Source organism: Canis lupus, chromosome 2, assembly GCF_011100685.1.
Source record: "Canis lupus familiaris isolate Mischka breed German Shepherd chromosome 2, alternate assembly UU_Cfam_GSD_1.0, whole genome shotgun sequence".
Taxonomy (NCBI): Eukaryota; Metazoa; Chordata; class Mammalia; order Carnivora; family Canidae; genus Canis; species Canis lupus.
In genome coordinates, this window is record NC_049223.1 from 80,347,588 (window position 1) to 80,374,707 (window position 27,120).

Genomic DNA, 27,120 nt, shown 5'->3' on the forward strand with positions numbered 1-27,120 from the left:
AAAAAAAAAAAAAGGAGACCACAGGCTATTCAGGCCGTAACGTGGGAGGGAAGACCAGTAAGTCATCCACCTCCCAGGATGAGTAAACAGACCTTCTAAGAAAAATCAATCCTTTATATGGTTCACTAGGCGCTACGTGATCTAGCTCTTGCTACATCCCGGCTCCAGCCACACTGCTCTTTTCCACATGCCCCATGGGATGCTTCTCCTCCACATGGCATGTCTCTCTCAAGGTTCCCGGGCTTTTGTGTTTACTCTTCCTCCACGTGCCCTGTTAGAGTCTTATCGCTGTTCATCTCGTGGGTCTTACCCATGCTGAAAGTCACTCGGTTTAACTGTCCAAAGGAGGAGAGGCTTTCCCTGAACCCAGAACAGGATGAGCTCCCCTTGCCGCAAAGGTCCGACACGGGGATGACTTTGCTACACCTGTGTAGGAGAGGAGAAAGCTTTCCTCGACCCTCTTTAGGGTTCCTGGCTGGGTCTGCAAAATCATGCTGACAACGATTAACAGGAGAAAAGCATACGAGTTTATTTTAATAGAAGTTTTATGTGGCACGGGAGCCCTCATAAGGCGATGAAGACCAAAATAAACAGACCCAGGCATTTTTCTGTCACTTTTGATGGAGAGTGGATGGTGCTGGAGGACAAGTGAAGGTCAAAGAGTAAGAGGTAGGTGTAGGAGACTGGGGACACTTAGGAAGGGTCCTGTATTAGAAGAATTCTGGTTGTTCCTTTGTTTTTGGAGAGGATGTGCCCTTCCTCCTGGGATGAGGAGGGCATCTCTTACCCAAGGGTTTTTGTTTTTTGTTTTTTAAGATTTTATATTACTCATGAAAGACAGAGAGAGAGAGAGAGAGGCAGAGATATAGGCAGAGGGAGAAGCAGGCTCCCCTTGGGGAGCCCGATGTGGAACTTGATCCCAGGACCTCGGGATCATGATCTGAGCCGAAGTAGATGCTCAACCACTGAGCCCCCCAGGTGCCCCTTACCTGAGGGTTTTATGACCTGTTCTAGGGGAAGAAGGGTTGGGAGTGAAGGGGTGTAGGTGGGGGCAAGGGAGTTATCAGTGACCTTCCAGCTTCTGCAGCCTTTCTCAAAACGCCTTCAGCTTACAATATCCCTACACCATGGTGCCGTGTTTTGAGGTGGTGCGTCCTGAACCCCATCACCTATCGCACCTGTGACTACTTGTTTAATGATCTGTCTCCCGTCAGACAGTGTGTTTCACCAAGACAGGAATCTCACCCTCTGGCTTTGAACCGCCAGCACCTAAGCGCTGTGTGTCTCGCAGGTACGGGGCCAGGGGGGGGGGGGCGCCCAGGCACTATTTACGAGAACTTTCCACCAGAACCAGCTTCTGAATGCATCCTTGGCCTGCGTATTCATCGCTAGCCAGTCCCCAACACAGGAACACAGGCAATCTCTTGCTGCAAGTCTACCAGTGGAGGAGGGCGGGGGGGGGGGGGGGGGGGGGGGGGCGGGGGGGCGGGGAGAGTAGCAGCAGCACCTTGCTGCATCCTGGGGCCGACACTACATCCTCGGTCGGTGCAGATAAAGAGCGGCTTCCCTCCGCACGAGAGGAAAAAAAAAAAAAAAATCATTCAAACTGTATTCATCGTTCATTCCAATCGCTCAATTAGGGCACGTCCCCGGTCGGCGGATGCGTGAGCAAAGTAACTATTTTCCAGCGAGTGTCCTCAGGTGACCTGTCTAGACATGCCCGGGGCGGGGGGGGGGGGGAGCAATCTAATGTTCTCCTTAACCCCAAAGAACCCCGTGGCGCGCGGGACTCGCGGGGCCCGAGGGAGGCGCGGGCCCGGGGCGCCCGAGGGTGGCCGCGTGGCGCCCGGGGCGGGCTCGGATGGGCCGGCCGGCCCGGGGGCGCGGGCGGGGGCGTGGCCTCGGGGCGGGGGGCGTGGCCGGGGGCGTGGCCTCGGGGCGGGGGCGGGGCCGGGGGCGTGGCCGCGGGCGGGGGCGGGGCCGGGCCGCCGCGGGGTCCGCCGGCCGGCAGGGGGCGCGCGCTCCCCGGGCCCCGCGCCGCCCGCTCCGCCGCGCGCTCGCTTGCCGCCCGGCAGCACATGTGTTTCTGTTTTGTGTTGTAGCATTTGTTCTGGAAGCTCGTATTTACATTTTAAGTGTATCTGGTGAGTGGGCTGGAGCCCGGGTCGCGGCCCGGGGCGGGGGCGCGGCGGGCGGGGAGGCGCGCGGGGGCCCTCCGGTTCCTCTCTTAGTTGCTCCTCTTCCGTTTTCTCTCCCGGTTTCTCCTCACTCCAGCCAGGTAGGGACCGAAACATCAAAAACCGACAATGTGCAGTTCGCGGGATCTGGGGAAAGTTGCTTTTTTTTTTTTTGTTTTGTCTTCTTTTAAACCCCTCTTTTTTTTTTTTTTGGGTAGGAGAAAAGGTAAAAAAAAAAAAAAAAAAAAACCTTAGGAAGGAGGGAAGGAGGAGACGGGGTTGGGGGGGGGGAGTTGGGGGATTGAATGAATAAAAAAAAAAAAAACAGGGGGAAGGAAGGCGGATCCACGTGGTTTAATCGGAGACAGACAGAGATCCCATTGTTCAAAATCAATAAAAAAAAAAAAAAAAAAAAAGCGATCCGACGCAGGGCGAGAGCGCAGGGGAGCCCGGGGAAGTGGCGGCGGAGCGGGGCGCCTGGCGGCCGGGGCGCGGGGCCGGCGGACTGGGGCGGCTTTAATTAAAGTTTTCCTTTTCGCGTGTGTGCGAGCAGGTGTCTGGGGCTGGGGGCCGGCCCGCCCCGAGGTCGGAAGCCCGCGGCCGGCGCGGACTCGGGGGCGGGGCGGGGCGGGGAGGGGGGCGGCGGGCGGGGGGCGGGGGGCGGCGGACAAAAGCAGCAGGTGGGGCGGCCGGGGGCGGGGCGGGGGCGCGCGGGGGGTCCCCGGAGTGTCCCGCAGCCTCTCCTCTAATTGACACCTGGGCCATCGGAGGCTCCTTTTTCTTTCCCTTTACTTTTTTTTGGGGGGTGGGGTGGGGGAGGGGGAGGGACCGGGCTGCAACGGGGATGCGACGTAGGCAAACCTAACTTGAGGATGGGCCGGGGGAGACGTGGTGCCGGTGCCGGTGCCGGTGCTGCGGGGGGGCGGGGGGGTGTCTCCTTTTCTTTTTTTTTTTTTCTTTCTTCTTTTTTTTTTTTTTTTTTTTTCCCCCTCCCCCTGCTCTTGCGGCCGGGGGACCCGGGCTCCCGTGCGGGATTCCCCGGGGGAGGCGCGGCTTCCTCCCGGCTCGCCCCCTCTCCGCCCACCCCGCGGCCGCCACTTCGGGGAGGGCAGGGGAGGAAGTGGAGGCCGGTGGCTCGGCGGCTCCCCTCCCCCCGCGCAGTTTATAACCCGTCCATTGTGCGCCGCTGCCCCGTGTCTCCTCCAGCGCGACCATGCCCAGGAAGAAGGCGGCGGCGGCGGCGGCCTGGGAGGAGCCGAGCTCGGGCAACGGCACGGCCCGCGCGGGGCCCAGGAAGCGCGGCGGCCCGGCCGGCAGGAAGCGCGAGCGGCCCGAGCGCTGCAGCAGCAGCAGCGGCGGCGGCAGCAGCGGCGACGAGGACGGCCTGGAGCTCGACGGGGCCCCCGGCGGGGGCAAGCGCGCGGCGCGGCCGGCGGCGGCCAAGGCGGGCGGCGCGGCCGTGGTCATCACGGAGCCCGAGCACACCAAGGAGCGCGTGGTGAGCGCGGGCCCGGGGCGCCGGGGGTCGGGGGGGCCGCGGCGCGGCACGGCGCGTCCTGCCGGGGGCGGCGGGGCGGGCGCCACCAGGCCGCGGGCTGAATCATCGCCGCCGCCGCCGCACAACAAAAGGGCGCGGGCCGGGGGCGGGCGCGGGGCGCGGGGCGAGGGGCGCGGGGCGCGGGGCGAGGCCTACCCGCCTGCTTGGCCGCCGGCCGTTGGGGCGCGCGCCCCGGGCCCCGCCGGGGGAGGGGCGGCCGGAGCCCGCCCGCGCGAGGGGGTCAAGGCCCCGCCCCCGGCGCCGCGCGAGCCGCCTCCCTCCTCCCTCCCCCCTCCCCTCCCCTCCCCTCCCCTCCCCTCCCCTCCCCTCCCCTCCCCTCCCCTCCCTCCCCTCCCCCGCCCGCCCCGGGAAGGGAGACTTTTGCAAGTTGTCTCGGGCCGGAGGAGGGGACGCGCGCGCGGGGTGCGGGGTGCGGGCTGCGGCGGCGACGCCCCGGCGGCCCCCGGCGCCCCCAGCCCGCGCCCCCGCCCCCCGCCCCCGCGGCCGCCGCTCCGCCGGTTGGCGGCCGCCGGGGCGCTGCGGGGAGCGGCGGTTCGCGCCGGGGCTTTGAGGTTCCCGCCGCCTCGGCTCCGGCGCTCCGGGGGGGCGGGGCCTGGCGGCCGCCGCGCATGCCCCGTGCGGCCCTGCGCCGTCTCGCGCCGCCGGGGAGCGGGGGCGGGGGCGCCGGGGCGGGTGCGAGGGCGCATGCTCCGAGGGGGCCCTCCCCGCCGCGGCCGAGGCCGGGAAGCCCCCGGGGCTGAGACCCGGCTTGGGGCTTTGTTCGGCGCGCGCGGGCTGCACCCCCGGGAAGAAGCATCTCCCGGTGCCCCCCCTCCCCGCGCGCGCGCGCACACACACACACACACACACACACACACACACACACACACACCCACCCCCCAACGGGCTTCAGTTCGCTGCTTCGCCTTGGGCCCGCGCATCCTCCGTGGGGTCATGACCGTGGCAGCTCCGGGGGCCTGGCCAGAGGTCGCAGCCCGCGGTCCGCCGTCCTCTGCACCTCTGTTGAGCAGAGGATCCCGGCTTGGACCGGATCGCAGCTAGCCCCGGCAGAGGAGGAACTTGCACTCGGGTGTAGACGTTGGAGAAGCCTATTTCTGTCCGTGCTTCCCCCCGCAAAGGGGGTGTGAGAACTAGCAGTGCCGGGGCTCTTCACCCCCAGAGGTGCTCAGTTTAAATGGTCAAAAAGAACGTATGTCTTCGTCTGCTTTGCAGATGAGGAAACCGAGGCACAGCGTTGCAGGGTCTGTCCCAACAGCCCATCGCAGTAGATTTCCACATGGGCTGCGTGTTTTCTGCCGATGTCCCTCACCCCTGTGCAGGGTGTTCACGTGAAATGCTTTATAACTGTCCTCCCGTCCGGAGGAGTCTGCACATCAGAGTGGGGAGGAGAGCCCCTGTCACTGAAATGTCTCGACCTAGGGTCTGAGGCCAGGACCGTGTCCCTGCCAGTCTGAGAAACTGGAGCACAGGAACGGTTTTTCTTTGACAGATGGACGTCTCTGTGCGGGCCCCTAGCCGGTTGGCCTTCCAGTCCCAGACCAGAACGGCCAGCGGGGCTCTGCCTCTGGTGGGTTGTGTGTGCGGGAGCCCCCCTCAGCTGCAGGGCCCTCACCAGCCCATCAGAGCCATGCATTTTCTTGTCCCAAAGTGAAAGGAGAGCTCCTTAATCCCACGCTAAAAGTTCACCCAGAACATAGTCCCAGAGAGAGGGTGCAGAGGGACCCCGGCCGGCCTGTCTGATGGAAAGGGCGTTTTCTTAGTCTCACCAAGAGAATTCTGCCCCCAGAAGCAGACACAGCCGAGCCTTGCGGTTCACGCTTGCTTTGTGTTAATGGATCACGTATCTCCTACATCCTTGCTACATGTAGACAAATCCGTACGTACCTTCCCCCACCCCATTAAAAAACAAGGAGGCCTCTGAAGCAGTTGAGCGGTTTTCCCTTGGACAACTCAGTACATCAGGAGACGGAGCGTTCCGATGTCTCATGGAAGGTGCGCATCCCAAGTTTAGGTTCTTACTAGCATCTTTGGAGTTTGGTCCAGGGTCAAGGCCAGGCCCGTGCTGCCCCTCTGCTTCCCATAGGCCTCGGTCTCGGGTGGGTCTCCTGCCTGGCCCAGGTTCCTGCCTTCTTAGGGAAGCATCAGTCCTGCCCCAGGCCACCACCAGCTGTCCCCAGCTTGTTTCCGGAGAAGCTTTTTGAGGGAGAATTTTGCAAACCTCACCACGGTTGGGGACCTCCCCTGGTGTGTGTGTGTGTGTGTGTGTGTGATAGCAGCTGCCACGGGTTGTCTGGAACTCGAAGCCGCAGGAGTCGGGCTTGTGAAAGGGGAACCCATAGATGGTTGAGGGGGCAAGGTTGCCCTGAGTTAAGGTGTGTGTTTCTGGAAAACATTCTGAGGATTTTGGTCTCAGGAAGTGCTCTCTCCCAGGCTTAACGTGTAGTGCTGTCAGGTGAGCATTTTATGATGGTCTAGGGTGGATGACGCGTGAGCTCCAGGACCCTGTAGGTCACACAGGCCGCCTTGGCCGAGTCCTGGGAAACGGGAGTGTGGCCAGCCATCCGGTCTTCATGGTTTCTTCAGTGTTGGGGCGCTCAGGTCTTGTGGACCCTGAGACAAGTGTGTCCCATCTGCAAGGGCCAAACGAATACCACCGAAAAGCGAGTTTGACGTCTGTTCCAGTTGATATCCCCTTCGGGAGTTTGTCGTTGCTGGCCGGTCTCTGAACGGCCTCCCCTCTGCCAAGGATAGTGGTTTTCTAAGAGGATATATGTTAAAAGGTGGACTCTCAGCCTCATAAACATGCTCCTTGCACTTGGGCAATAATTCAAAAATCGCTTTGAACCAGAAACCCCATTTTGTTGATTGAAGAAGCTCAGTGCATTTTTCTGCAGTGGCCATTCATCTCGGCCCCGCTTCTGTGACCGGGCTGTCGGGAGGCAGCAGGTGTAATGAAATTCACGCATCCTATTGGGGAGACTATTGGACCGGCTCCGCTGCCACATGGTCCTTACTCACAAAAAGCAATCTCTTGGCCCAATCAGGGAAGGCTGGATTATACCTCCAAGGGTCACTCAGCTTCTGGCCCTCGGCCCTGACAGCCATCCCTGGGGTTCCTCTGCGGGGAGCCCAGCAGACTCGGGGTCTTTCCCACCTGACGGGCCAGCTCAGATCTGTGGCCAAGAGGGACATGGGCTGTGATTTAAAGGGTATCAGGAGTTCCGTCCCTTACTTGAATTTTTTATTTCCTAGAAGGTAGAGGGAAGAATTACATTAGGGAGAAATAAAGTAGGTGCCTTATGGCAAACGACGGTGCAGAGAACAGCAATGAAGTCCAGCCAGTTACTTGCATCTGATGTGTGAGGACGTAAGGCCCAGGACGTGAAAACCTGAGAAAGAGAACAGTCTCTTTGGAGGAATCTGACCACGGGGACTGGAGTAGACTCCACTGGCGGAGGCTTTCCCCAAGCCTTGTAGCACTAAGGTTGGAGCTGTGTAGAAGCGCTCAGCTGGCTTGAAGAGCCAGTGTCCACAGGCCCTTGCTCCCTTGCGCTGTCGCTGGCACCTCTGGGTCACAGAGGAAACCCGCTCCTGCCCGGGACCATTGTGGAGGTTCTGACGGTGCACTGGAGTGGTGGGCCCGTGGTGGGCCTGCGGGGGCCACCTGCGAGCCGCGGCTCTAGCAGGTGCCCCTCGGGGTTGTGGTTCAGTGGTCACGTCGCCCCCGGAGGGCCGGCTGCTGACATGGGCAGAGACCCAGGGCCGCTCCTTCCTTGGGGAGCCTGACAGAAACCGCTGGCCGCTGGTCCTCCTCTGTTGTCGATCTGTAGAATGTTCCAGCCAGGCTCGCCAGCTGAACAAAGAAGGGGAGATAACCGAGGGAAACTAGGCTCCCATTCAAGTAATCCGAGTCTGTGGGTGCTGTGGGGTGGGACTGCCCTCCGATTAAGGTCGTTCTCTAAATAATTGAAGCATGGAGAAGTCCTCCACCCTGGCTGTTCGCTCCCTCTGCACGCTGCCTGCAGCCGTGCCCTGTAGGTGGACCGTCTTCCTCCAGCCACGTAAACATGGGCGAGCGTGATGGGCCTGTCCCGTGGGGTGCCCGTGGCCTTGGGCTTGGGTCACGCAGCGTCCCCATGAAGATGTGTTCCTCTTGAAAACGCATGCCCTGTGTTGCCGAGCATCCCGCCAGGGCAGGCACCTCCTGGAGGTTAGCATGACTGGGGCCGGGTGGCTTTTTTTCACCAGGCCTTCCAAGAACAGTTCTGTAAACAGCAGGAAGCCGTTCTCAGTGTCCTGGGGTGGTGAGGTAAAGGATGAAGGCAGAGAGGGAAGTCTCCCCCCCCCCCCCCCCCCCCCCCCCCCCCGCTTCCCCATCCCGCAGGAACTGGGTCCCTGGGTCAGGAGTGAGTCTCTGCCTGATGGTTGACTTTAACAAGTGTGTTTGGGCATTTCAGAAATACAGTCAACTGCTGAGAATATTCCAATGTGTGCTACCCCGTGGGACGGTGGCTGTTCTGAGGGGTGCATGCTCCCGTTGACGAGGGTGCCTCTGCGTTGGGAGGCTGAGGGTCTGGACTCTGGGGTCCTGGGGCCCTGGGGCAGGGAACACAGCCTCTCCCTCCCAGGCCCCGGCCCCACCGCAGCCGGGCTCCACCGTGTCACCGGCGCTCTGGTGACGTCCCCATGGGCAGCACACAGAGGGATGGTCCAGAATCACAGGTGACGCGGGCTCCCGAGGCTTGGAGCCGTGTGCGGCACTGTGTTGGCCGTGGGCAAGGCAGACCGGCCCCGAGGTCAGCCGTAGTAATGCTCCCCGTGTGCCACCTCGTGTGCCGTGCCAGGCCGCTCGCACACCCCTCCGTAGGCAGCGCGCAGGGTGGAGGGCAACGCTGGCTGGCCGATATTGTCAGTGTTCTCCAAGATATCTTCAAGAGAAATCCATGAATAAAGATGAGCCTGGGCCTAACAAACGAGCTGCTCTGGGCAGGTTTGGGATCATGCACGCTGATGAGGGGGTGATGAGGGGGTGCCCACCTCTGGCCTCGCGGTGCAAGCCGCAGGGGAGGGCGTGAATGATGATTTTTCTTTTGTTTCTGGCTGTCATGGGACAGACCACGAAAGCTGGAAGCAACATTGCAAGCTAATCCTTTCTCTCTTTCTGTCTCTGTAGAAACTTGAAGGGTCTAAGTGCAAAGGGCAGCTTTTGATTTTTGGGGCAACCAACTGGGACTTGATTGGTCGAAAAGAAGTGCCTAAACAGCAAGGTATGAGACCCCGTTTCTAAAACCGTACGAAGCTACTGTTTGTCGGGTGCTTCCTGTGTGCTAGGTGTCCGTGTGGTTCCGGCCAGCCCCCACCAGGTAGGTAACCTCTGCCTCGACAGAAGTGTTCAGAGAGGCCAAGCAACTTGCCCGAGGCTACACAGCCCCCGTAGTGACGGGGCAGGACTTGAACCCTGGTTCCTGTGCCAGTTTCTCGCTTCACCAGTCTGTGTTTGAAAAATCCAGGTTCCGTTTAGGATTAAATGGGAAAAGCGTAAGCAGTCACCACAGATAACACAGACACCTTCCTCCCACCGTCCTCCCGTCAGTTACTTTCACGAAAACAAAGAGGCTCCTCCTGTGTGATGTCCGAATGTCTGAGATATTTGTCACATGTCACAGGTCCAACTTGTTAGACGTTACAGAAGAGTCCACGGCTCTTTGTAAGCGGCCAGATTGTGGCAGGAACTGGTCGGTGGGAGCAAGTAACAGCGAGTGGAGTGGGGGGTGCGGAGAGAAGTCCCGAGAAGTCGCTTTTGGTTTCCAGTGGCTTTTAGAGAATCGGTATCTTTCCTCAGGAGGATACCAGCCCATCCAAGAGAAGAGAAGCTGGCACGTCGCCACATTTTATGGCTTCTTGATTTCATTTGGAAAGATTCCCAAAGTACTTTCCAACATTGCCCAGCGAACAAATATTTGCACACTGACACTCCCTGGTGCCTCAGGACGGGCAGAGGATCCTCTTATTCCATGAATGCGGCAGGAGTTCGGCAGCTCCTGGGGTCCCGCCGAGCTGGAGCCGGCTGAGCGCTCGGCCCCCGGGGCTGGTGTCCTGGAAGCCCCTCCCGGCGGCTGCGATGGCCGCGGGCTCCCTGGCAGCCCTGTGCACCTGCCGCCTCGATTCCCCAGCTGCTGGTCCAGTGGGCCCGTCCCAGTTACGCACGCTCGGGCCCAGCGTGGGGGAGTCCATTCCCGAGGAGAGCAAGTGGCGGAGCTCGAGCTGTCGCCTGCGGATGGAGGGTGGGTGGCACCGCCAGGCTGGGCCAGGCTCCCCCCACCCGTGAAGGAACAGGAGGAAGGAAAACCATCTTGTGGTTTAAGATCCACTTACACGCCCTGGTTGGAGGCCTTCTGGGCGCGTTTTCAGAGGGCCTTTTTGTCTTCTCCCTCTCCGACCCTGGCTTCCCTGATTGGTCTCCCCACAAATGAAGGTTTTTTTTTTTTTTTATGCAATTAAAAAAGGTTCTTTGTAAGGATTTTTAAAGTGACTTTTGGCCCTCCGTGACCTTGCCAAGAGACTACAGGAAAAGGAGGGGGATTTGTCCTACTGCCACGGCTCGCGTGGAATCAGCATGACGCCTGCTTGGTGGACAGCCTGACACGGTGACTCGTGCTCCTTGCCCTGACCACCGGCCTGGTGGGAGTTGGGACTGCTGCCGGCCACTGAATTTGAGGATCACTCTGACCGGCTTCCTCGGTGGTGGCGGCACCGGCGGGGACAGGTCCGCCCCTCGGGCTCCCGGTGTCCTGGGCATTGATTGATCCTCCTGGCGCTGCCTTAGGGAAGAGGCTTTGGCGAGCCCGGGGCATCTGGCCACCCGAGTCAGGTCCACTTCGCCACAGCACCATGTGCTGTTCCCAGAGATGACCAGCATCAGTGATGCCACCGATTGTGTCGCCTTCACAATGAAGACTTGGACAGAAGCTGCAAAGGCCGTCAGTTTTGGTCTTCTCTTTGGCAAGGAGTTGTTGGGTCGTCTTCAACGTTGGGGTACACTTTCGAGTGGAGCAGCTCCGGGCTGCTGGTGCCAGGGTGGCCCCGCAGCCCAGTGACGACACCCCTGGTGCCCTCTGCTGGGGGGGGGGGGCGCAAGCAGGACTGGCCTCCAGCAGTTCCCCCTGCTTTACCCCTGGAGCTGGGTCACCGGCAGCCTCTTAATCAGCTCCCGCATCCAGATCGACCGGACGAGGTGGACGTGGCAGTGGCTAGCATTTCACAGTGATCCCCACGGGCCTAGAAACGTGGCTTGTGTCTCTGTTGAGAGCCCCAGGTTGAAAATACGAAGCAAAAAAATTGGCCATGCTCTGTCCCTGAGCAGAGGGGAGAGGGTTTTGAAGGACGCAGCTGTGTTCTTCCGACCCACAGGCCCTCCAGTGTTCGAAGTGCTTCCTGGGTGCCAGGCATTGGCGAGGCCCTCGGGTTGGTAGGGTCTGGAAGGCACCTGTGTTCAGGAGGCTGAGTGCTGTGGTCGGCCTCAGGGTGTGAGGGGAACAATGAGCTGAAGGGGGATGTGGGCCTGGAGGGCTTCCCAGAGGTTGGCGGTGCTTGACATGAGCTTTGAAGAACAAGCAGGTGACAGGGAGGGGCCTTCTGTGGGAGGGAATACATGGCAAAGGCATGGGGCCGTGACCTGACCATGACAGCAGGGCCCCTGATTAAGAAGGAAACGGTGTGGCAGGGGAGGGGTGTCAACTGCCTCCCCACCCCCACCCCCCACCCCAGGGCCTGGTGGATGTGCAAGGAGGGCAGGTTGTTCAGAGGAGGGTGGAGACACTCAGACTCCTCTCCTCGGGATCCTCTGGCTGCAGGGGCGAGGCCAAGGTGGGTGGAGGGCAGGGAGGGGAATGTGAGAAGGGGTGTAGGAAGCCAGGAGGACGGGGAAGGAGATAATGGGTCCACTGCCAGCTTTCCTGGGTTGGGCTCCCAATAAGAGGGAGAGCACCCTGCCTCTTTGGCCACTTGCATGTGGGTGTGCTCAGTAGCCAGGGGTCTGAGGTCCCTGAGGGAGGGCTGGGGCCAGAGGTAGAGGTGAAGCAACCCCAGTTGCCGGGCGGGCTCCTTTCTCCTGGGGCAGCCTCCCGATGCCAGGCTGCTGCAGTTCCCCGGGGCTCCCGTGTCCTGGGAGAGCGGACCCCTCACGGCCGGCCCCTCAATCACTGGGTGTTTGATTTGCACTCTTCCCTCTGCAGCTGCCTACCGCAACCTCGGTCAGAATTTGTGGGGGCCCCATAGATACGGCTGCCTGTCGGGGGTCCGGGTGCGGACGGTGGTCTCGGGATCCTGTGCTGCCCACAGCCTCCTCATCACCACGGAAGGGAAGCTGTGGAGCTGGGGTAAGTCCGGGCCTGGCGGGACTGGGTGACTCATGGAGGTGGCCCCCGTGGGGCTGACTTCCTCCTCTGGCTTCCTGGAGGGGCGGCCCTTTGCAGCCTGGATTCTTCTCCTTGATTTCCAGCCGGTCTCGTCTGTTCCCCACAAGCGCATCCTTTTCCTCCCCTCCCCTTTGCTCGTACATACACTGGACTCTTTGAATTCTCTCCACTTTTGGGAAGATTTTATTTATTTATTAGAGAACATGTATGCACATGAGCGGGGGGAGGGGCAGAGGGAGAAGCAGGCTCCTCCCCCTGGAGCTCCCAACCCCCCCCCCCCCCACACACACACACACTGGGATCCATCCCAGGATCCCGGGATCATGACCTGAGCCAAAGTGACTGAGCCACCCAGGCGCCCCTGAAGTGTCTCTTTTAAGCAACCTTTCCCTGAACGTTCTGACTGAATCTGGATCTTTCTGATCTTGAGGTGCCTAGAATTGAATTTCTATTTTAGACACGCCGTCCCCTGGGCAGACAGTACCCCCCCTTGCTTTGTGGCACAGCATTGACGTGAGACCTGTGTTCTTGCCGCTGTAAATGCCGCCGGCCACGTCATGGCATCGGCCACTGCATCTCCGTGCTCCTGTCCCTCTGTTTCCGGGGATCCCGCCCGCCTGCAGGTTCGGTTGCTCGGTGCCTATGATAAGACTTCCCGACAGCTGAGTTTACTTTTTTCTGAGTTGAGTTGCTTTCCTGCCGCTGGAGCCCCTCGCCCGGGTCCCTGGCGGTGGTGGCCTTGGCCTGAGGCCCCTCCGCGGGGCTGCACGCACTGCTGCCCGTTCCCTCTTCCAGATTGTTGATCGAGGTGCTGACCGAGGCTCAGGTTAGCCCCGCGCCCTCTCGTAGCTCCTGGACTCTTCCTCCAGCTGGGTATGTTGGCAGTCGTCCCCGCCCTTTGTTTCTGGTCCTTTGGCTAGCTTTTAGCCCATATGACTGCTTTTTTTATTTCAGTCTGTTTGAACCGTTTTTTGCAATTTCATGAGCTGCTGTACCAAAGTCCAAATATATTAACATCTGTTGTCTTTGCTGCACTCTGCTAATTTTGTAATTCTGTTGGAAAAAAAAAAAAAAGAGCTAACAAGTGTGTCTGGCCCACATTTAAACTTTGTCGTCTCTTGATGACTCGCTGACATTGCCACGGCTGTCGTTTCCCCCGATCAGTGCAGGGGTCCGGGCTCCTCCCGGGGCACCCCTCCCCGCGGTGTCCCAGCACTGAACACGGCAGCGTCACAGCTCCGAACTTGACATCTCTTCCTTCTGATCTCTTTACTGAATTTCCCTTACGTGGTGCTTCTGAAAACATGCCCTGTGCGGACACTGTGGGCAGAGAGGGGAGCTGGAGGCCATGCGCCCTGCCTGGCCCCAGAGTGAGGACTCGTGTCCCTGTGAGTGGACTTGGTGCTATGGTGGGGGGTGGGGGGGACATGCCCATGGGGACATCACCATTCCACAGTTAGCTGCGTGAAATGGCAAGGGGTGTCGTCTGGAATCTAGGAGCATCGGTGCACGTTGCTCTTGAGGGGTCTGCACCTGTTAGAGCCACTCGGGCCTCTCGAGGGGCCGAGAGACCATGCCCAACACTCGCCCGGTGCAGCCTGCTTTTGCCGGTGAACCCAGACGGCTCGCTCCCGGCGGAAGCCGGTGTGTGCCGCTCCTGCCAGAGGGCTGGAATCCGTGTGGGCTGGAGGACAGTTCTCGCAGCTGGCAGTTCCCTTCCTTCCTCAGGTCTCGGGATGCTTGGCCCTGCTCTTTGTGTCTCTGTCCTCCGTGTTTCTCCTGAAGAAAGGTCAGAAGTTTGTTGTCAGGGGAGGGCGTGAACTGCTCACCCCCGACCCCTCAGTGCCCTGACTCTTTGGCCCCATGAAATCTCCCAGATTTGTTTGGTTACCACCATGTGGTTCTTCTCTTGGCCAGGGGACCTGTGAGGCTGCAGAGCTGTTTGGTTTGGGAACTGTGGTAGCTGGAGTTGGAAAGCAGGGGAAGTGTGGGGGCTCCTCCCGGCCCACCGGGATCCCCATGTCTGCTGTGCAGCCAGAGGGCCTGTGCCTTGTGGAGGGTTCTGGCAGAGGCCGGCCTCCTCGGGCCTTCCTGCCTCCCCAGCTCACAGCCTGCGCGGCCCCGTTGGCAGGAAGGGCTTGTGGTCCACCCCTGGGGGTCCCGTAGCTGAGGGTCTTGTGGAGGGCTGCCCCCAGGAGGTGGGCTTGGCTGCTCTGCAGGCAGCGTTTCCAGGGCAGGTGAAAGGAAAGAAACGACGGGCAGAAATGAACCAAATGGTCCATGGAAGATGCCCAGGGCACTGAAGTAATTAAACTCTGTGAGGCAGGTGTCCAAAATAGTTCCCCTCTTAAAATCCATCTTGGAGAGAAGGGAGCGAGGGAATTGTCTGGCAGGTGGAGTGAGAACTGTGAGTTTCCATGAGTTCATCTGCTTGTGCGGGACACCCGGGGCGAACCGAGCGCTCTGTCTCCCCGGTAGCAGAGCTACAGAAAGGGCTCCCGGGTGGGTCCCAGCCGCTGTCCCAGAAAAGCAGGTCAGAGGTGAGGCAGGTAGGTGGCCATGGCCCGCAGACACGTCTCTGGGGATGGCACTGTATATCCTCCCCTGGTCACCTGGCCCCACTCAGGCCGACCTCGAGAGGTTGGCCACTGACAGGGGAGCCAGGGCAGGGCTTTTTGCCTCTCGTTCTCGGCTGTCAAGGGTGGAGGGCACCCTCTGGGGGGACCCAGGTGTGTTGGCTTTTCCCGGGACGCTGTCCTGGCTGCTCTCTCCCTTCCCACTGTATTTTGCTCTTGATCTGCAGGTCGAAATGAGAAGGGGCAGCTGGGACACGGTGATACCAAGAGGGTGGAAGCCCCCAAACTCATTGAGGGTCTCAGCCACGAAGTGATTGTGTCTGCGGCGTGTGGACGGAACCACACCCTGGCGTTGACAGGTAAGGAATGGCTGGCTTCTGCTGAGTTGGGCAGGAGGCCGCACGGTCCACCTTGGGCATTGGGGTGGAGTCGTCTCTGGGGCTCTGAGTCAGGATCAGAGGGGCACCCAGAGACCCCAGTGGGTGCTTCTCGGAGCCACGGCTGGCCTCCCCACCCGCTGGCATCAGAAGGTGGTCGGGAGGCAGAGGCCGGGCCCCTAGACCCTCCCTGCGTCCTCAGCCTCGGCTCTGAAGGGCCCGTGCCCTGAGCTGCCCGTCCCACCTCTGTTTGCGGTACGGTCTCACTGGCGCTCTTCCTGGCACACGAGCTGTTTTTATTATCTTGGAGCCTTTGATCCAGATCGAGTTCCACACCCTCCGTGTTCTTTTCCCTTTTGTGATCCTGTCTTTTCCTTCCAGAAACGGGCTCCGTGCTTGCGTTTGGAGAGAACAAGATGGGGCAGCTCGGCCTCGGCAACCAGACAGACGCTGTCCCGAGCCCTGCTCAGGTGCCACTCCTCTCTCCTGGCTCTGGGGCCTTTGTCTCTCTCTCCTTTCGCTCTCAATTTTCTGCGGCGAGACCCAGCACTGCTCCCTGTAGTTCAGTTGATGCCTTGTGGAAACAGTCTCAATTCTTAGAGCAGAATCCATGTCCTGTCGTCTTTAAAGCACGCTTACTAGGTGCCCAGCATCGAGAAATATCCTGAGAACAGTTCTCTCATTGAAAGAATTTTCCCAGGGGCCTTGTCATAACCTGCTCTGTTCCAAAGAAAGGGAGAAACGTTAGATGTGATCCGTGTTTCTCTGCAGAAACCTTTTGAGTTGGGGCCTTGTGGGACATCACCTGCCGGGGCTTAGTGCACAGACAGGAGTTAGGCAGGTGGGGATCGTGCCGAGAGTGACCATGAACGCAGGGCAGCCATGTGCCAGCAGGTATCTGATTAGTGACTTAAAGATGGGGCGGGGAGGGACTCCGCATTCTTGGTCTGAAAAAGAGACAGTTGGCAAGTTTACCTGTAGTTTGAAATAGTTTTGAAATGTCTCCATTGCATCTGCCATTTGCTCTAAGGAGGAAGTGACCGTTTGCAGAGGAGGCCGGGAGCGACAGGCATGGCCCAGGGCGCAGGCTAGATGGCAAGGGCTCTCCCAGACTGAGGGGCGCCGTGGCACGGTTTCTAAGTCCCGGCTGACACGTGCTTCCAGAGCCCACGCTGAGTCCCTCGGGGCCTTGGCGGTCTTATTTCCTGAATTTGAACCGTTCTGTTTCTTGCCCACGCCTTCAGTGAAGACTAGCTAGGCTGGTATCTGCAGAGGGCAAGGAGAAAGGGAGAAAGCTGCTCTTTCCAAGTTGAGGCCGACATACTAGTGACGGGGTGAGGTTTGGGGGTTACGTGCGGGCAAGTTTCTGTCCCTGTCCCAGCTGGGGTTTGCACTGACCCGGACACGGCATTGGGCATCTTGAGGGATGCGGGGGTGGGCGCACCATGGGCCCCGTCTTGGGGTTTGACTCTGCTGGGAAGGTGGGGAAGGGGGTCACAAGGCTGTTTCTTCACGGATATTCTAGGCTTTGGCCTTCAGAATGCTGGGTCCGTTCAGTTTCTTTTGTAATCGAATCATTGTTTCACACCGATCTGCAGGGAGGGGAGGGGGGAGGCTTTTTATCAGTCTTTTAAAAAATGTCTGAGAGTCTACTGTCTTGTCTTTTCAGATAATGTACAACGGCCAGCCAATTACCAAAATGGCCTGTGGGGCTGAATTCAGTATGATAATGGACTGCAAAGGGAACCTCTATTCCTTTGGGTGCCCTGAATATGGTCAGCTGGGTATGGAAACATTTTTTAAAAGCCCTGTAATCTAACTGCATATCTGGGACCAGAAGTCAGTGTGGGCCTGCACACACGTGCTGGAGATGTGGGTAATTGATCGCAGATAATAGCCTTGATCCATTAAGTGGATCTCCCGTTTACCGGGACAGCGCGTCCTAACCCACGGCTGTGGAGCATTACAATGGCCTGGCCCTAATGAGTAAGTCGGCCTCCTGTCTGACAAAGGAATCTTTTTTTCTTAAGAGGGGAATTCGTTTATGCAGAAAAGGATTTCGAAGTTGTAAGGAAATAACCAAGCCCCCTTCATTCGGTTTCGTATTTAAAGATTTGCCTTTCTTGGAAGCGAGAATATCACTCGAGGTAAAGGTGGTTGTGCAAACCCTGGTCTGGGCGACTCCCCTCCAGTGCCCACCTAAGCCCCACTCCCCGTGACCGGGACCCGTCCCGGTGCCGCCCCGAACAGGACGCGCTCCTCCAGAAACACATTCCCGTCTGGCTCATCGAGTAGGAAGGGAAAGCTCAGAGCAGTGCTCCGAAAGTGGAAGATGTCTCTCGATCCTGATTTTACAAGGTCTCCATTTTCTTTTCCCATCTGACACCAAAGTGTTTTTTTCCCCTCCTGGCGCCTTCCCACGGCCCAGCCCCTGGCGAGTGGGAGGTGAGGAGTGGGCGCCCCCTGCTGGCGCCTCAGCCGCAAGCCACTCCGGATCCCCGCGGCCTCCGTATCTGGGTTGCCGGGTCCCCACGTCATTAAGAGCCGGCAGATGGAAGAGGGTATAAATAGAACAAGGAGCATCGCGTTGGCCTTAGACTTCAGGGAACAGTGACTTTGTGAAACTAAATATACCTCAAGTCAGAAGTGAATAAGAACGAGCAGCCCCTTACGCACATGCGGTGTCGGTTGCCAGGGAGTTGCCGGAGACTGTTGGAGAAACCGTTTCCATGGCCACAGGCCCTGGTGCCATCCCAACCCCGGGCAAAACACCGGAAGTGTGTTTCCAGTCTACTTCCGGAAACGTGTGGCTCCCCTGCTGCCTGTGGCCGCCCCGGATTTGCAGACCAGCAGGTGGATTTTCCTTTGGGGAGAACTGCGTGACCTTGGCAGTGACGAGGAGGCCGGTCCTTGAGCCATGACTGTGCCGGGTACTCGGGGCTTCGTACAGGCCCCGGGGTGCCCCGGGTACACTTTAATTTAGAGGTAGTTTGGGATCCTGGCTTTAGGGGTGTCTGGTCAGTCATGCTCCTCTGCTCTCTTGGAAACCGTCTGAACCTCATTGTGCAAATCCAGGGAGATCCCTGTTAGAATGTAGACATGTAACCTTGGAGTAGTGTTTCCCGGCACGCACGCTCGCCCTCTCTCTCTCTCTCTCTCTCTCTCTCTCTCTCTCTCTCTCTCGACGCATTTTACTGGGTCAGGCAAGGCAAAGAGGAGAATGTGCCATTAACTGTATTTTAACACCCGTAGCGATATATTTAGGTTACTAGTAAGTCCTAAAAACTCTAGTCTTGGGATTGTGTCTTGAACTTTTTCCGTCCTTTCTTGGCCCATCCAGGGGCCGAGTGGGGCACAGACTGTACCCTGTAGGCCATTCCTTTGAATTTGTGGTTTCTGACTCTGACCACAGTTCATAGTGAGAAACGTGCGTGTCACGGCCGGATCCAGATGTTCGAGGCCCGTACAAAGAATTTCTACAAAACAGCAGCCTCATTACAGACGATGATGCCCTTGGGTGTTTCCTATCCTGCCCCGTTCATTTTTTTAAAAAAATAATTGGTTTCAGCCCCCAAAATTGATCTGGATTGGGGTGTGCCCCAGATGGGAAGGCATTGTGTTGCCACAGAAGTGCCACTCGAGGCCCCGAGGGGCTGGGTCGGGGCAGGGGCACGTGCTCTCGACTGCTGCCGACTGCTGCCGACTGCTGGCTCTGGTCCCCGCAGGACACAACTCCGACGGGAAGTTCATCGCCAGGGCACAGCGGATAGAATATGACTGTGAGCTGGTCCCCCGGCGAGTGGCCATCTTCATCGAGAAGACGAAAGATGGGCAGATTTTGCCGGTCCCCAACGTGGTCGTACGAGATGTGGCCTGTGGCGCTAACCACACGGTAAGGCTTGAAGGTTTCTCGCTTGTCCCCTGCAGAGGGGCCGGGGGGAGAGCTGTGTGTCTGCTCGGGTGTCCCAGCACTTGGCTCTGGCCAGGCTGGTCCTGGAGACCCGGGACCTCCCGCCGTCCTCCCACGGCCGTGCACCAGGCGGTTCGCTGCGGGGCCTACTGTTTACCTTAATAGTGTCTGTGCAACTTCTGTAGACGTAACTAAAGGACGGGCGTGTGGGGTAGGAATCCTGTGGTGACTTTCTGATTTTGGCTTTTATCCAGCAGAGCACCACCGGCCTCGTCCTAGGTCCGTAGGCAATGTCCCATACAGGCAGGGTGCTGAATGGTGAACTGTGAAGGCTGTTTCCTTAGAGGTGGCTTTGGTCAGATGGCAGTACAGTTTTTGTGTATGTGTGTTGTTTCGATTTTTAATAAGATTTTCTTTTTCTTAAAAATTTTTATTTATTCATGATAGACACAGAGAGACAGAGACACAGGCAGAGGGAGAAGCAGGCTCCTTGAGGGGAACCCAATGTGGGACTTTATCCCAGGACCCTGGGATCATGACCTGAGCCAAAGGCAGACGCTCAACCACTGAGCCCCCCAGGCGCCCCATTAAGATTTCCATTTTAAAGTAATCTCTATACCTGGTGTGGGGCTTGGGCTCCCAACCCTGAGGTCGAGTTGGGTGCTGCACCCACTGAGCCCGGCAGGCACACCAGTACTGGGTCTTTATCTTTGTTGCCTTCTTGGAGTTACCTTGCCCGGGGATGCCTGTGAGTCAAGGTTGGCTCGCTTTTCTGTTGAAAGAGCACTGGGCTGGGAGTCCAGACACCACGCTGGTGTGGTGTGCAGCTGACTGGCGAGAAATGTCAGGCGTGACTTCTTCCCTGGAATGTTCCCTGTTTAGTGCTCAGTGACGAGAACTAGATTTCCATCCCCTGGAGTCCAAAATCTGTGGTTCTCTTCTGTCCGGTGTAGCCCAGGGAAGCAGAGGTGGATCCCGCGCAGGCCTCTTAGTCACGTTGTTTTAATGAGTCGTATGTTCACACAGTTCAGATGCTGAACGTTGGAAGACGTCCTGAAGGAAAAGGGTTTTTGTTGTTGTTTTCCAAGCAGGCTCCACACCCACTGTGGGGCTTGAACTCCGGACCCTGAGATCCAGACCTGAGCTGAGATCAAGAGTCTGACGCTTACCTGCCTGAGCCCCCGCAGGTGCCCTGAAGATCCACTTTAGGTTGTGTTCAGTCCACGTGACCAGGTGGAGGTTCCCCCGTGAATGGGGCGTGGTGGGGGTGGCGCCTAAGAGTCCCAGGCAGGCAGGCCTTCCCTAGGCCTTCCCTCGGGTCTTTCTGCTGTTCCGTCTACACTGTGATGAGGGAAGCCAGTGCCTTGACCTGCCCTCTAGAGACACCTGCTCTTGCTTGTGATGAGGAACCAGGGAGACTTGTGACTGAGTCGTGATTCAGGATGGAAAGTAGCGTCCCCAGCAGAGGGAAGAGGAAATGCCCTGTCGCCTCCTGCACCTCGGGGTGGGTGGGGGCAGGTTCGGCCTATCTGCAGCATTTCTGCCTTTTACCATCAGCTGCTGCAGCAGTTCTCTGGACCACAGCGTGACCCTCCCGTCCCCTCCCGTCAGGAGCCCATCCCAACACTGTTTCTCCTCCCGCAGCTGGTCCTGGACTCTCAGAAGCGCGTCTTCTCCTGGGGCTTTGGTGGCTATGGCCGCCTGGGCCACGCCGAGCAGAAGGACGAGATGGTCCCTCGCCTGGTGAAGCTGTTCGACTTCCCCGGGCGCGGGGCGTCCCAGATCTACGCCGGCTACACCTGCTCCTTTGCTGTCAGTGAAGTGGGTTAGTGATTTTCCCCCCGTCTGGGCCTCCGGAGGGGGGTGTGCAGATGAGCACTCTGGTGGGCGAGGGAGCCGCAGAGTCCTCCACGTTCCCCGACCAGAACCCCAGTGTTCTTTTGGACAGAATGTTCCTCTTGTCACCAGCGTGCAGCATCTTGTTGATGGTGCTGGAGAGGAGAATTCAGTTCTTGGCATGTGTGGTCAGAGAGGGAACGTGTTTATCTCTCCCCAGGTGGCCTGTTCTTCTGGGGGGCCACCAACACGTCCCGCGAGTCCACCATGTACCCGAAGGCCGTGCAGGACCTCTGTGGCTGGAGAATCCGGAGCCTGGCTTGTGGGTATGTGGCAACGTACCTGGTGGGCAGGATGCCTGGGCCCTTCCTGGCCCTTCCTGGGCCCAGCGGACACACTGGGGCGGGGGCCTCTTCCTTGTGAGACGCCAGCAGCCCCCATCAGGGCATCAGATAGAACAGGTGGCTTGTCCTCTCACCTTCGCAGGAAGAAAGTTCTCCTGAAGGTTTCTGTTCTTCAAAGGCTCGGTGGGCTCTGCCCGTCTTGCAGCTTAAAATGACTTTAGCTGGATGATAGGATTTTAGTTCCCCTGACCTGCTGGAAGCAGGTGCTCCTCAGATTATTTTGAGGACACCTGTTGAGCTCTCTAGCACTTCTTGGTGAGGAGTTCGATTGCTGGGGAGGGTGGGGGCAACGTCTCGGGGTTGGAGTGCTTCAGCTTTAGTCGGCCAGAATGTCCAGGCCCGTCCGGATTATTGTGTGTTGTGTTCTAGCCCCTTTGGAATGAGTCCTCCGTCATCCTGATCTGATGACGCCTTTCCCTGATGTGTTTACCCCCAGCCCTAGAACCAGGCCGGGGCGAGGCGGGAGGGTCCGGGGCTCTGGTTCCTGGCGCTGCCTCGGGGCCTGCCCAGGACCCCCTGTGCGTGTTGTGGGAAATGAGCACCTTGGAGAGTTTTTAATGGGACAGACTGGATCTTAATGCAAGTAAGTCACACGCCGCCTGCAGGAAGTGCCCGTGGTGGCCGCCCTGTGACGGCCTCTCCCTGTTTGCAGGAAGAGCAGTATCATCGTGGCCGCCGATGAGAGCACCATCAGCTGGGGCCCGTCGCCGACCTTCGGGGAGCTGGTAGGTGGGGGCCTGTGTGTGCGGGGTCAGGGAGCAGGTGGGGGGGCCGTGGGGGGGTCAGGGAGCCAGTAGGGGGAGGTCAGGGAGCAGGTGGGGGGCCCGTGTGTGGGGGGGGTCAGGGAGCCAGTAGGTGGGGGCCTGTGTAGGGGGAGGCAAGACCCACAGAGGATTCTGTGCCCATCAGGCCGTGGTGAACGTCCTTTGATCACGTTGTAAATACGGAACCAGGGAGGGTTCAGATCCCATCTCCTGCGGTGGTGTGAGCCGAGGTGGCGGTGTGCCCCTGAGGCGGAAGGGGGTGCTTTCTCCGGTTCTCTCCGGGAGGGCTTAGGTCAGCAGGGACAGCGGGTCGCTGGCACCACGTGGCCGGAGGTGCGCAGGCATCCGTCCCCCTGGTTTCCTCCTGCGGCCCCACAGAGCGGTGCCCCACGGGGCCAGCCTCTAGGTCACCTGGGGACGCTGCTCCCTCATTTTCCTCAGTAAGTCCAAGCCTGTGTTGCTGCTTCCCTAACCTCCGCCGCCTGCCTGATGAGAACCGACGGCCCTCGATTTCTCGCACATACTTGGCCTTCCCCAGCCGTCTGATTCTTCGGGGCTGGTGCCCACGGTGCCTGATGAGTCTTTAACTTTTAATTCCTTCGTCGAGAACAGCTTGGCTGCGGACGCGGCTGGCGGTGCGCCCGTTCTAGTTGCGATTTGATCCTCAGCCTCTTTGTTATTTCCTGCGGGGAAGGCGGTCTGTTTCCCTTCCCGCCTCGCTTTGTGGGTGGGAGCTGAGGGGTGATGCAGAGGAGGGAAGAAAGGGCTCCTTGGCCCCTGGAGCCATGTCTGGGCCTCGGTGGCCTCGTCCTCGGTGTCCTGCACACACTTTGGGGCCCCACAGGGCTCCTGGACAGCGGCAGCCCTGGGTGCAGCCTTGAAATCAAGACACCGAACCTGGCCCGGCTTTTATGGATTATTCTTGGAGAAGGGCAGGTGTTTCTAGGGCCGGTCAGAGATTCCGAATTCCCGTTTAGAAACCAGAGGGGAACGAGGGGGCCTTTGGGGCAGCGTCTGGGGGGCGAGGCGATGGCATGGCGCTGGGAGGAGGCACTTCTCATACGGGACGTGCACGGTGACCTCTGGCGACCGATGGTGCTGGGAAGGGAGGCCCTACGTTTCCGCCGAGGGTGTGCCAGCCCTGAAAGCCCCTGTGCACACCCCCTCGGTGCGACGCCCTCTGGGCAGTCCTCAAGCAGACTCCGCGGTCTCTGGTGTCCCGGAGTCATTCAGGACCCAGCCCGCAGGGTGAGTGTTGGGCGGCCGCTGTTCTTAGCGATGGTGTCACGTCCCCAGTGACAACCCCAGAAGGTGCCCGTTAGTACACAAACTCCCACAGGTGACTGTTCGGCATCAGGGTCCTCGAGTTGAGACTTAGTCCCGTGTCAGCAGCGCTTCCGCGGGTAGGTGCTGCGCCCTCGGCCTGGCCCTCGTGTCCAGCGTGCCGGGGCTGTCACCAAGCCAGCAGGGTCGGCTCTGGCTCACGGGCAGCGGGCTCCCTGTGCACATCACCAGTGGTCCCTTTTCCGGACTGTGCCACTGTGACCCCGGGTCTGTGTCTCTTTTCACTTTGCCAGGGCTACGGGGACCACAAACCCAAGTCCTCCACCGCGGCTCAAGAGGTGAAGACGCTGGACGGCATTTTCACAGAGCAGGTGAGCCAGGGCCCCGAGCCAGCAGCAGCGCCAAGAGGTGCCTGCCCGCGCCTACCTTTCCCTGCTCCTGGGCTCGTGAGCCCGCTGCAGGCTGGTCTCCCCAGGGCTCCCCTGCTGTGTCTCACTGGGGGTGTTGGTGGTGACGGCCATCAGAAGGCGCAGCACGGGGCAAGCCAGCCAGACTCGGTAGCCGTTCTCACCCAGGTGACACTGGCCACCGTCCAGCTCCCAAGGATTTGTCATGGGGACAAAGGCCTCACTCACATCTGCTCCGAACCTTCAGCTGAGACGACACACTGTTAGGCTGTGGGGCAGGGGGGGAAGCGGGGTGAGGCCCCTGCTTCTCTGTCCACTGGGCGCCCCGCCCTGCCTGCCCTCGTCTGCCGACGCACAGCTGGGCCCTGGGCCCTCACACCAGGCGGGGTGGTCCGGGGAGGCCCAGGCAGCAGGATCCTCACGGCCCTGCTGCTCTCTGCTGACAGCGTTGAATCCCTGCTTGGTGGCAGCCTGGGACACTCCAGCTCATAGGGCGCGGGGTCCAGGGTCACGGTGACCCTAGCACCGCCTCGGCGGTCCTGCCTGGGCCGACCGGTGGTCTGTTGTCCACTCCTGGCACCTCCAGCGCTGGTTCCCCCCGCAGGTGGCCATGGGCTACGCACACTCTCTGGTGATAGCCCGGGACGAAAGCGAGACCGAGAAGGAGAAGATCAAGAAACTGCCAGAGTACAACCCCCGGACCCTCTGATGGCCCTGGAGCCTCCCGCGGCTCCACACCCCCCGCGGCAGCTGTCAGTTCCACGCGCACTGGGACGGGACGTCGGACAAGGAATTGAAGAAAACAAAAGTTGACCGAAGGTGCATTTTCATTAGACTCCCTGAGGTTCCGTTTTATAAGTGATTCAACATCAACTACCTTTTCTGTATGCTTTCCAAAGTGGTTTTTTTTTTTTCCCTCCTAATGTTTAATTAAAGTGTTTGCTCATAGTTGACTTAACCATTCCTACAAAGAGGCAGAAACTTTGAGCAACCCAGGTGTTTTTTTTTTTTTTTTTCTCCTTCAAGTCATTTTTCTTTTTTCTTCCTGCTCCTAAATACACTTCTCAGAACAGCCCTTTCCAGTCGTGACTAGCGTTGTGATCCGAGCGGGCGCTCCCTGGGAGAGGAGTCCCCGTGGACTCAGAAGGTTATGTCCCTTCTGGGAACCGGCAGCAGCCGGACAGAGACAGTCGTGGTGGCGGATCTCCATCCAAAATCGCGCCCGCCTGCTTCGGGAGCATCTGGGTCACTTTCTTTCCCGCTTCTTGCAGCCCAGCTGAGGCTGGCCTTCTGTTTCTCCCCCTGGCTGCTTAGACGCCCCACCGCCTGTTGGCTGCAACATTACTAGAATCTGTCGTGTCCCCCCTGGTGGGGGCTCTGGGGTCTGTGTTTAGCCATTTTTATCTACTTTAGCTGTAAACGAAGTCCAAATGAAAATCAGGTGACTGTGGACCCGTTGGGGACTTGGGGGGCGGGCAGACATGGGGACAATGTGTCTGGGTCAGGGGCAGCCCTGGGGCTCCTCTGAGGAGCAGGGGCCGCCCCGCCCGTACTCGCCATTAGAGATTGATCAGCCAGCAGCTTAAAAAAAAAAAAAAAAAAGTGCATTCTGGAGTCCTTGCAAGGAAGGCTCAGCCCTTTCCGTACCAGCCTTTATCACCTCTGTGCTTCTGTCTGTACCCCCGCCGGATCCTGCTGGAACGGGCCCTGGTTCCGAGACGCGGGGTCCGGCTCTGCTCACCCAGCTCTCTGGTCGCATCGCTTGGCTGTGGTACCAAATAGTTGGGATTGCTGAAGCAGCCCCCTTCCCCGCGCCAGCGCACATCTGTGACTGCCACCCGATGCCCGCCACCTGCCCTCTGCCCGAGCTCGTCACCGGCGTTGCGCTGCTCTGCGTGAGTTACGAGGTGCCTTTCCCGGACCCCTCCGCTCACTAGGACCCAGGAGAGGCGACAGCTCTGGCTGGGGCTCTTGGTTTCGAGAGGGTCTGGACTGGTTTGGGTGCTTTAAAATAGATTTTTTAGTTCCGTGGTGCTTCTGGGGGAGATGGGGTTAGAACTTCGTGTGATACTTGGGTGGATGGGAAAGTTCAATATTGGTCTCTTTTTTATTCTTTGCTTTGCTGTTGTTACCACTTGTCATTGTCTCGATGTTAAAATGCCAAAAATGATCTAGTTGTTGTTGCTTTTTTCCCTGCCCGCCCCCCCTCCCCCGTCACGCCTTCCAAGGCACGTGACAGGATCTGTCCTGGCCGGTCCCAAGGCCGCGCGAGGAGGGCGGCCCGCGTCTTCCTAAGGTTTAGTCTGACTCCACACTCGTCTTTGCTGTCCTGTGTCTAGTCCAGGGGAGGAGCTTCTGCTAAACTAACCTGATTTGTCCAAATCACCCCCAAAGCCACCCTCTGGGGCTCTCACTTCCGTGCAGGGATCCCATCCGTTCTCCTGGACGCAAGCCTCTTTCCTGGAACGGGGCTTCGGCGCACGCGCCCCTCGTCCCCTGGAGCTGCCCTTGGTCCCGCGGGGCACTGACCCTCCAGGGGACTAGCCTGAAACCCGCCACCAGCCTAGGTCGGGGCGGGCCCCTCGCCCGGAGACTAGAGCAGCATAGGCACGGGGCTCCCACGTGAAGACAGCCCTCTTCTCTGCCACAATCACTCCTTTTGGCTTAGAATTTTAAAATGAACTTCCTAAAGGGGAAAGGTCCTCCAGGACAAGGAATTGGGGGGTGGTCCCGCACTCCAAGAGAAGACGGGGCCCGGGCCCAGGCTGAGCGAGTACTTGGCGCCGACCCTTCGGGCACTGGACTCCCCTTCCAGCTCTGGAAGAGGGGTTCAGGGCAAAGGGGAGAACACAGAAGAGGTTGTGATTTGGTTGAAGGTGCCTGGTTTAGTGCTGTAATTGTCTTTTTTTTATATATATATTTCTTGGAGTAAACATTTTAAATAAACGACATCATTGTTTACTCTGTTTTGGCTTTTGTGCTTCTTTTTCAGTAGAACCAGCATAAGACATAAAAACATTTTTCCCAGCTCCCTGCAGGCGCCTCCCACCTGCTGCCCACGCCGAGCTCCCCCGGGAAAACCGGGCTTCAGGGGAGCCCAGATCAGTGTCTGGGGTTGAAGGTGAGTGGAGCTCCAACTCCCTCTGAAACCTGTGACCTGCAGGAGGGGCTTCTCTTTCACGGGCCCAACTCAGAAAGGGGGTTGGGTTTGCGACACTGAGGTTTCAAGGGTAGACGGTCAGGCACGGAAAAGCACTGAACGGTGGTAGGTCTCAGGTGCCCAGGAAGCCCGTACCCTCATTCTCCACCTTTTCCCACCAACCCTTCCAAGGGGAGCCTAAGCCCTCGGGTCACTTAAGCCCTGGTCACAGGTGCTCCGGGCCCACTGCAGCGCCAGCCCCGGGTAGTCA

At 59.1% G+C, this 27,120-nt stretch overlaps 1 protein-coding gene and 1 long non-coding RNA gene across 3 annotated transcripts; one reads left to right on the forward strand and one right to left on the reverse strand.

Annotated features, from left to right (window-relative positions):
* Positions 1-2,110: 2,110 nt before the first annotated feature.
* Positions 2,111-26,676, forward strand: RCC2 (regulator of chromosome condensation 2). The gene is made up of 13 exons (XM_038531829.1): positions 2,111-2,144; positions 3,384-3,675; positions 8,909-9,002; positions 11,970-12,113; positions 14,956-15,087; positions 15,487-15,575; positions 16,775-16,889; positions 18,831-18,997; positions 20,660-20,840; positions 21,072-21,177; positions 21,908-21,980; positions 23,597-23,674; positions 24,315-26,676. Exons 2-13 carry the CDS (start codon positions 3,391-3,393, stop codon positions 24,417-24,419), a joined length of 1,569 nt encoding a protein of 522 aa, XP_038387757.1. The 5' UTR covers positions 2,111-2,144; positions 3,384-3,390; the 3' UTR covers positions 24,420-26,676.
* Positions 12,418-16,802, reverse strand: LOC119870473. 2 transcript variants are annotated; one of them, XR_005356129.1, is made up of 4 exons: positions 16,504-16,802; positions 16,081-16,371; positions 14,044-15,825; positions 12,418-13,931 (listed from the first exon to the last, which is right to left on the reverse strand). It is a non-coding gene; the product is annotated as an uncharacterized LOC119870473 (long non-coding RNA). The 2 variants fall into 2 exon arrangements; XR_005356128.1 differs by having other exon boundaries at positions 12,418-15,825.
* Positions 26,677-27,120: the final 444 nt, after the last annotated feature.